The sequence below is a fragment of the Diadema setosum genome, chromosome 8 (assembly GCF_964275005.1).
Source record: "Diadema setosum chromosome 8, eeDiaSeto1, whole genome shotgun sequence".
Classification (NCBI taxonomy): Eukaryota; Metazoa; Echinodermata; class Echinoidea; order Diadematoida; family Diadematidae; genus Diadema; species Diadema setosum.
The window spans coordinates 30,861,831-30,871,605 of record NC_092692.1 but is presented as its reverse complement, the minus strand read 5'-3'; the positions used below and the strand labels follow the sequence as shown (position 1 = coordinate 30,871,605).

The window sequence follows — 9,775 nt, the reverse complement described above, 5'->3', positions numbered from 1 at the left end:
GTGTAAATTCATTGAAGCATGAAGGCCATTGTTATCTGCCAAGTCGGGCAGGCGTCGGGAAAGCTAACTGACTCCCTAATTACTATCCATCTTTCTGAGTAAAATGGAAACATATTTTCAAATTAAGTTTTCTCGAGCAGGCGTAGATAATTTTTTACGCATGAGATGTCATTTGAAAGGAAAAAGAATGGGTATTAAGGAAATTATTTCATTTTTTACAAAGGATTGCCGAAAAAGCCTAAAAACTTATCCAAAGTCGTCATTTGCTCGTGCAAATGATAATTTAGTAGCATTACTTTCTATTGTTCTAACTCAGCCATGCATGAATTATGAACAATGAGTTGTGCATCAAAATGAAAGAAGAGAAGTAAATCTTTCTATTCACGCATATCGCATAAAACAAATATATGATTATGATCGCAAAAAAATGCAATGAAACTCGGTTTCGTTTTTTTCTGGGACACGCTGTACATCTTGGGGAGTTTGAATGCCAGAGTTAAGACATTATAAGAATACAACAGTAACAAATATCCTTCGCTTGGAGTATAACTGACGTTGCCATGTTGCAAAATCGACACCTCACGACACCACCTATAAGGTACGACTCCCCTTTTTTCTGTTTTTTTCTTCTTTTTTTTTTTTGCTTTAGGAAATTAACATAAATCTTGCACTAACGATTCGTTGACAGAGATTTTGTTCGCAACATTGTTTAGTCAATTGTACTTGTCTACGTCTGTTTATATCCACTGTTAGTATAGCATGTTTTCATTTCGAAATCATAAAATGACAGAAACGGCATTGCCAAACAAGGTACGAAAGATTAAGCTCAACTGATCTTCGAGACGAATTCAACTTTGTCGCCCAACTTCTCAGCAGGCGCGGTGGAGCACTCCAATTTGCATCTCATTATCGCCCCGTTCTATTTGAATTTCCAACGGGCATCCACGGCTGCCCGAAACTGTGTGCATGAAAAAGTCAAATCTTTACCTTCTCCTTGTGCCGCTATGCGTGCCGCTAGTAAACTCAAACTTCCCACACTATCTAAGTTTTTAAAAACCTTCCTTTTGATGAAAAAATTATGAAATTTGCTGCACTAGAACTTGAGATATTAAAGCGTTTTGAAAATCACCTCTCGCAAAACATGCTCTCTGTTTTTTTCCGACTGGACTATGGCCGGGCTCCAATGTGTCCGAAATTGACAACATAAGTTTATCAGGCCTCAATCCATTTATGGTGAAAGTTTTCGCTTGGTTCCACCTGTACTTTTTGAGAAATCAACTTGTTTCTACAGGGTTTAGAATAGAAAATTGTAGTCAGCGAAACAATTGAAAATGACGTCATTTCTTTTCCCGTAATATTGGGCATGCGTGGTACACACTGATCTCCCCTCTAGGGGGGAGATCAGTGGTGGTACAGTACGTGAGATTCAGGATTTCGTGCTCATTGTTGGTTTGCATGTGACGCAGTCAATTTTGCTGAGTGTCGCACGGCGGTGACTGCTCAGAGCGGGTTAACCTGCAACCCGCTAGCTGTGACTGCATGCTAAGCTGCTGCCGCGCACGTTGCATGCAGCAAAGCGTTGTGTGTGCTGTGACATGCAACGCTACAGTCACGCGATTATACATATATGGGACCGACCTGTACGCTTTGCGTTCGTGTCATTTTTGATATCACCTTCTGTTTTTTTCCGACACAACCATGGCCGGGAATATTACGGTATGACATTTAAAACGCAAGCAGATAAATAAATTTTGGTGTACTTTGTTCGAATGGCGCTTTGATTCCGCAATCACACTTCGTGAATTTTAGGATGATTTTCGAGGCATATTTTTGGTAATTTTGCTCGCCAGGTTTTCGCTAAAATTTCACATCTTATCATTGTCAAATCCTTTAATATGTTATATGTGCATATTCGGACATGTTTTCAAATTCAAACTAACTCAATTTTAATCCGAAAATAGGTTTCCTTAAATTGTTATTAGCTTGAGAAGTTGTTTACTTTTTCTCAACTACGCGAGTACATGTTGTTTACTTTATGCAAATGAGGCTCGGCTGCCGATGGATTTCTGCGAGATAATTGGGGTGCTCCACCGCGCCTGTCAGTGATATCGTGTCCCTTTGTAGTCGCCATGTATTGTCATCAGTTGCATCAAATACTGTGCCCTATAAATAATTCTTTACCTGAAAGTGCATCTTTATATCTACGGACTACACACATTTTATCTTTATTACTGACTATACCCAACATCAGCATTGTTTAGAGACGATAAAAATATCGCGTTTGGCTCTCAATAGCCCTGCTCCAAGGCCCAATGGGGACCGCGTGTTCTTTTCGAATAACTTTACATTCCTTTACATTAAAATTGCATTTGCTCATATCAATCTCAACTGAAGGAAAGATTTTCGAAAAATTGGCGGAAAAGTAATATCCTTAGTGGAGCCACCCTTGAAATTATCATGGAAGTCTTTATAGAGTAGGCTTACCTTATCTATGCCATGGTATGAAACTTTTGCCAAATTATAACTTCTTGTCACTTCTTCTTTATTCACCGCACACACAAAAAAAAATATAATCTTCGTGCTAAACAGCTAAAGCGATTCTAAAGCACAAATTCATTTGAAAAATTGCGCAATATACACAAAACAAAACCTGCGATAGGCCTATATAAACATGTGAAGATCTGGATATCGGAGTGTGAAAAATCACACCGTCGCGGGGGGTCATACTCTCTGAAAAAAATCGAGTGAAAATATTCACTTTTAAAGGGGCGAATACAAAAAAGAATGAATTTACAGTGAAATTGGAATGAATTTTGTGTGAAAATGTTGAATTTCACTCATTTTGGAGTGACCTCAGGGATCACTCGAAGGTTTTGAAGTGATCCCTGAGGTCACTCTAAAACGAGTGAAAATGGACTTTTTCACTCAAAATTCACTCCTTTCTTGTATTCACTCCTTCAAGAGTGAACATTTTCACGCGATTTTTTAGAGAGTTTATAACTACAGAATTATACAGTGTAGTTTCCTTTTTCTTTTCTTTTTTTATCACATAGGCATACCCCATATCACCTGGCCTCATCTTCTATCCGTTTTCCGTTTCTTTGTCACAAACACTGATTACACGGAGCTTACAGCCATAACAAGAAAACGAAACCTAACGTAACCTATGGACTTTGGCTGTCAGTGTCTGCGATAGCGTGATTCCATTTATACGCTTGTGATGGAGATATGACTTATCATGAGCAGGAAAGGAACGATGGCGAGATAAGGAATGTGCGAGAGGGAGAGATGGAGAGAGAAAAAAAAAGTAGGGAGGGAGGGAGGGAGAGAGAAGAGGGATGGGGTGGGCGGAAAAGAGAAAGGGGGAGGAAAAGAAATGATCGTTCATTATTGTGTGATATAATGCTATACTATATAACTATATATGACATAGTTTCTTTTTCTTTCTTTTTTATCACATAGGCATACCCCGCTTTTTTATTTGGTACCATTAATCGCCTGATCTTTATATTCTATCCGTTATCCTATCTATTATTCCTGTTGTAATATTCATAAGTGAGAAGTATGAAAATAAATGATTTGAATTTATTTGAATTCAATTGTGTGTAGCAACACATCCTAATCAGAAATCAAACTTTACTATTCATGCACCTCCATATACACCTCAGATATTTCAGCGATGACCCTGGCTCAGTACAATATTCTCAAAACACAAAACCAAGTTTCCTTTCATGGCGGAATTTATGGTTGGAGTTATACAGTGCTCTTCAGAATGGACCTTGCTAATCAACCTGTCTTGTGAGTTGCCCTTGAAATGCTAAATGATGACGAACTTTGAGAGCAATGCAGAGAGCCTGACAGAAAAGTAACAGTACTGTTGGGACGAGTTCCTGCTTGGCTAAGTTGCTTCATGAGTTTGACATTCCGTTTGCTCTATTCTGAATGTATAGGCCTACTCTTCTTGTTGAGGCGTCCATTTCATCATTTCTATCGGTCGTCACGTGGTCACCTATACCAAAAAAAAAAAAGATATACAAACGAGATATTAAAAATATAAAAATAGTTAAGCAAGTGTTACGGGAGGTTAACTTTGGCCTAACGAACCATCATAACCACCAAAAATACCCAGACTCTCAAACAAGGTGTTTGGTCAATCTCGGTCATCTTGTCGAACTCTTTATTTACATATTCCTCCGCGGAACAATCAAGTGCCCAGAAATGATAGTACAATGCACATGTATCCATAACACTTCCCCCCTAAAAGAGTACATTTAACGTTTTTAACACAAATGGACTCTATGTACCTTGGCACAATATTTTGGAACAGCATTGTACATTCCTCTTCCAATTCACACTTATAACTCCATGAGTTTACTATGGTTGCATCATTATAAGAACACATAAACAAAGTATGCTATGGCTATATCATCATCATAACCTGTGATAAAACATGTACGACTTTAGTACCATTCAACGTGTACCAAACTAACACTCTCGTGAGTTACTGCTGCTTGTGAGTTACAGCATACTGGAATTGCATGTAGTTGTGCAACACTGAATACTACAATATTAACTTTCTCAACACCTTAACCTTTATGCAATCATGTCATGCATACAGTACAAACAATACACTTGTACCAAAATCATGTGGTTTCCTCGTTAGAACACACATGCAACATAAGTCAATTTTTACACTGTCATTATCAAATGATTAACCTGTGTACGAAGATCATAAACACGTCATCTCTTCCACAAACAACTGCATATAATCCAACTGATGTAATCATATTACCTGCAACTAAAATATCATATTCCATGATATGTGACTTACATATACCTGTACACGTTGTGTCAGCATCTATTGAAACGTTACAACATCAACAAATGTCATATATCCTACTAATTGTTTCTGAAAACTTTCCTGTCAACATACAAAACACCAAGAGTATGACCTGCCTGACAAAACATCAAATGAACCTGAATGAGATATACTTGATGATAACCTGTGTGTACACCTAAACTTAATAAGTGAGTGTATACCTGCCTGTATACATCCTGGTATAACACAGTCAGCTTAAATACATGCCTGTTGGTATGTAGGATACACTGTGAAATACTGAACACCTTTGCCAAGGCTATGATTGAGCTATAATAATGAGCAAAAGCTTTGTACATGTATAACTATATAATTTCTGTACCTAATACAGTATACTTATGCTAATTAAATCCAAAAGGCAACATCCACTCAACTTAGGGTATGTGCCACAACAAATTTAACCAATACCTGTACATGTACAAGTATGAAACTTCAAGTACCTGAACTGTGCCTACATTACTCGATACACCACATTCTCTATACAAACAGCGACACTACCTGTTTGAAATCAATTTACCAACAACTCACATTCTTGACAACTGTTGATGGCTAGCATAACTTAAAACAGCCTTCATAGTGTCTTCTTTTGTTGAGTGACTCAAAGCACAAATATAATTTGCTGTGTTTCCTTATTAACGCAAACATGTCTGAAGATACTTCCATGTTGTTATTTACACATTCAAAGTGCCATTCATGCTGTTGGCATCACAATTATAGTGTATGCAAGATGCATACATGTACCACTTGTACATATACATGATGTACACACACTGTCCTGTGTACTTGCAAAACAAAATTACACCTGTTGAAAGTGTTACAAACATAAAATACATTTGCACAAATGTTGCATCTGGCAACAAGACAAAATATTGAGATGTCTGAATTAAGCACGAGAAAGGGCGTCTGCCACAATGTTTTCCTTTCCGCGAATGTGCTTAATGTCAAGGTTATACTCCTGTAGGATTAAACTCCATCGCATCAGTCTCTGGTTTTTGTTTCTCATTCTGTTGACGAATGTCAGTGGGTTGTGATCAGTCCACACAACAACGGGTTGAGTTGTGCTGCCCACGTAGACATCAAAGTGGCTGAGCGAAAGAATTAACGCTAGGGTCTCCTTCTCAACGGTAGAATACTTCCGCTGGTGCGCGTTGAACTTCTTTGAGAAGTAGCAGACCGGTCTGTCCACTCCATCGTCATCAGCTTGCATCAGCACGGCGCCTGCTCCGACATCGCTTGCATCGACAGCTAGGCTGAAGCCTTTCTTGAAGTCCAGCGCTGCCAATACAGGACCACTCGACAGGATCGCCTTCACTTGGTCAAACGCAGACTGGCATGCGGCTGACCACTGGAACTTCACGTTCTTCCGCAGGAGATCAGTCAAGGGTGCCACAACATCCGAGAAGTTATGGCAGAAGCGACGGTAGTATCCAGCCATGCCCATGAATCTCATCAGCTCCTTCCTCGTCTTGGGGACAGGGACATCTTGGACTGCTCCTACCACATACATGACTGGCTTCGCACTTTCACCTGCACTTCTCTCAACATACTTCTTCAACATGTTGATGTGACACAACCGTTTCTTTTTCTTCCTGTCTGGCGTCTGAATGATGTAATTCACATCACTCAATCTCTCCTCCACGACATAGGGACCAGAGAAGCGAGCACACAGAGGGTTACCAGGAATGGGCAACAGTATCAATACCTTTTCACCGGGACTGAACATTCTTTCCCTGGACCTCTTATCAAACAACTGCTTCATGTTCTTTTGACTGTTTCTCAAATGTCCAGCTGCAAATTCACGTGCACGAGTCAGCCTACCACGGAACGTGGTCACATAATTCAACAAACCAGGTGACTCATCCTCACCCAACAGCTTCTCTCTCAAGACCTTCAATGGACCACGAACCTCGTGTCCAAACACTAACTCAAAGGGACTAAATCCTAAGGACTCTTGCACAGACTCTCGCACCGAGAAAAGCAACAACGGCAAGCCTTCATCCCAGTCCTTCTCGACCTCAAAGCAGTATGTTCTCATCATGTTCTTCAGCGTCTGATGAAAACGCTCCAGAGCGCCTTGACTCTGTGGATGATAGGCACTCGAGGTAACACATTTGATACCCAACTCACGCATCACTTGCTGAAATATCTTTGAAGTGAAGTTGGAACCCTGGTCTGATTGCACCACCTTTGGCAAGCCAACCGTTGTGAAGAACTTCACTAACGCCTTGCTAACGTTCTGTGCAGTAATACGCCGAAGTGGCACAGCTTCTGGAAATCTCGTAGAAGCGCACATCATAGTGAGCAAGTACTCATGTCCAGCCTTTGTCTTTGGCAAAGGACCAACACAGTCTATGATAACTGTGCTAAACGGCTCATCAAATGCTGGTATGGGCTTTAGGGGAGCAGGAGGAATCTTCTGATTAGGTTTCCCCACCACTTGACAAACATGGCAAGTTCTACAGAAATCTGAAACATCCCGTCTCAAGCCAGGCCAAAAGAAATGTTTCAAAATCTTGTCAACTGTCTTATTGACTCCAAGATGACCACCAAGAGCTGACTCATGCGACACACTCAAGATATGTTTACGAAATACTCTTGGAATGACAATTTGGTGAACTTCTCGCCATTCTTCATCACTAGAAGAGTCAACTGGCATCCACTTCCTCATCAACACATCTCCTTTCACATAGTAGCAAGTCCTTTCACTCAGTGCTTCTTCTTCAGCAAGAGCACTATCACACAATGCTACCAACTGTGGATCATTCTTCTGTGCATCAATCAAAGAGCTCTTGTTCAACCCAATCTCATTTTCATCTACAGGCTGAGACTCATCCCCTATCTCATGTGATTTTGATGCTGCGGGTTTGCTTACTTCTACATCATCTAACCGACAGACGAAACTCCCTTCTAGACCGATATCCCCTTGACTAGCCTTCATTTCAGACTCCTCTGATTTCCTAGACATGGAACGTGTGACTACACAAGCTGGGAAAACTTCAGGGAATTCCTGAACCAATGCAGCTGTCTCATTTCCTTCTTTATCCAAAGGGACTGCACTGACCACTGGAATAGTCACTTTGTCTCCTGCAAGATCATTGCCTAATATCAATGCTACACCATCCATAGGAAGTGACTTCCTAACACCAAGGCTCACCCTTCCTGAAACTAGGCCTGACTGCAAATCGACCGTGTGAAGAGGGGCCTCAACGTAACCTCCTTCTACTCCTTGTAACAGTACACTTGTGCCTGTGGACGACGTTTGCCCAAAAGGTAAAACACTGTCAAGAATCAATGACTGGGATGCACCAGTATCTCGCAGGATAATAACCTTTCTAGCTTCATCACACCCTACCAATGACACATAGCCTACAGAAGTGAATGGTTCATACTGAGACTTAATCTTGTCTTGATCAGCTGACTTAATCACACTCTGAACTTGTTCACACCCATCACCTGTCGATTCAACCGAACGACTCACCAATCCATTTGGATGAGACTTCTTTTCTTTGTCTTTTTCCTGTTTTTTCTTGTTCAGAACGGGACAAGTAGACTTCACATGCCCTGGTTGCCTACAATGGAAACACACAATAGGCTTCTCAGTGTTCCTACCCTTCTTGTCAGTCTCATTTTCTACCACCAGACCAGCCTTCACCTCTGTCTTACTGCTAGAATTTGTCTTGCCAACACTTAGACGATTAGGAGCTGCATATTTGCTTCCTACATACCTGTTTCCATGACTACGGGACAAAGTATACTCATCAGCCATTGTACTAGCTACCGACAAAGTTTTCACTTTTCGTTCCTCGATATGCGAACGCACCTCTTGAGGTAGTGAACTCTTAAACTCCTCTAGTAGAACAAGTTCCCGCAAATCTTCAACAGTAGCCACGCCTACTGATTGCAGCCAACGAGTGAAGGCAATTTCCTTCACTTTTGCAAACTCTCTGAATGACTGTGACTCTAGTTTTCTACTATTCCTGAATTTCTGTCTGTACGCTTCAGGAACCAAGGCGTACGCGTTCATGATTGCCTTTTTTACTGTTGCATAATCCTGAGCTTCTTCGCGCGAAAGTGAAGCATAAGCATCACATGCCTTTCCCTTTAACTTAGTCTGCAAGAGATGAGGCCATTTTTCTTTCGGCCATTCCATGCTATCCGCCACTTGTTCGAAGTGCAGGAAATATCTATCCACATCTCCTTCATCGAACTCAGGGACCATTCTGACATTTTTGGCGATATCAAAATGCCCACCACTGACGCTTACACCATACTCTCTCTCACCGACTTGACGAGCCCTTTCTAGAGAAACCCTCTCTCTCTCTAACTCAATTCTCGCTTTCTCAAGTTCAAGCTCTTTCAGACGTACTTCTACACTCCCTTGCACATCACCAGGGGGACTACCTGATAAGTTACGCAATGCCTGGAGGGGAAATACTTCTTCATCTACAAGAAATTTGATTGTGTGCTGTGTAATCTCTGACTTTTTCATTGTACTCTTCACAGCAGGAACCTTGTAGTTTTCTGCAACACGCAACAAATCAACCTTTTTCAAGGTTAGCAACTCCTCAACTGTGGGTGAATCCACAAACTTCTCAATGGAAAACTCTTGATCTTTCTCCATTCTGCACCAGTAAGGTACAGTTAATAGTGCAACAAGAAAACCTGACTATCACCAGCCAGCCAGCTGAAAAACTCTTTTCAACTGAAGAAAACCAGTCGCACTATAAACAATAACCCGTATTCTATACCACACACGACCCGACTGGGAATAACCCGTATGCTAAACCACATACAAACCGACTTGAAATAACCCGTGTGCTCAACCACACACGAACGACAATGGCATAACCTGTGTGCTAAACCACACACAAACCACCGTGGAATAACCCGTGTGCTATA

At 41.0% G+C, this 9,775-nt stretch overlaps 1 protein-coding gene across 1 annotated transcript; it reads right to left on the bottom strand.

The window, feature by feature from the left end:
* Window positions 1–5,759: 5,759 nt before the first annotated feature.
* On the bottom strand, window positions 5,760–8,900 carry LOC140232199 (uncharacterized). Its single transcript, XM_072312337.1, has one exon. The coding sequence runs from the start codon at window positions 8,898–8,900 to the stop codon at window positions 5,760–5,762; it is 3,141 nt and encodes a 1,046-aa protein (XP_072168438.1).
* Window positions 8,901–9,775: the final 875 nt, after the last annotated feature.

Excerpts from the sequence above, each read along its gene's own strand:
- LOC140232199 (XM_072312337.1), bottom strand. The coding sequence starts at position 8,900 with ATGAACGCGTACGCCTTGGTTCCTGAAGCGTACAGACAGAAATTCAGG.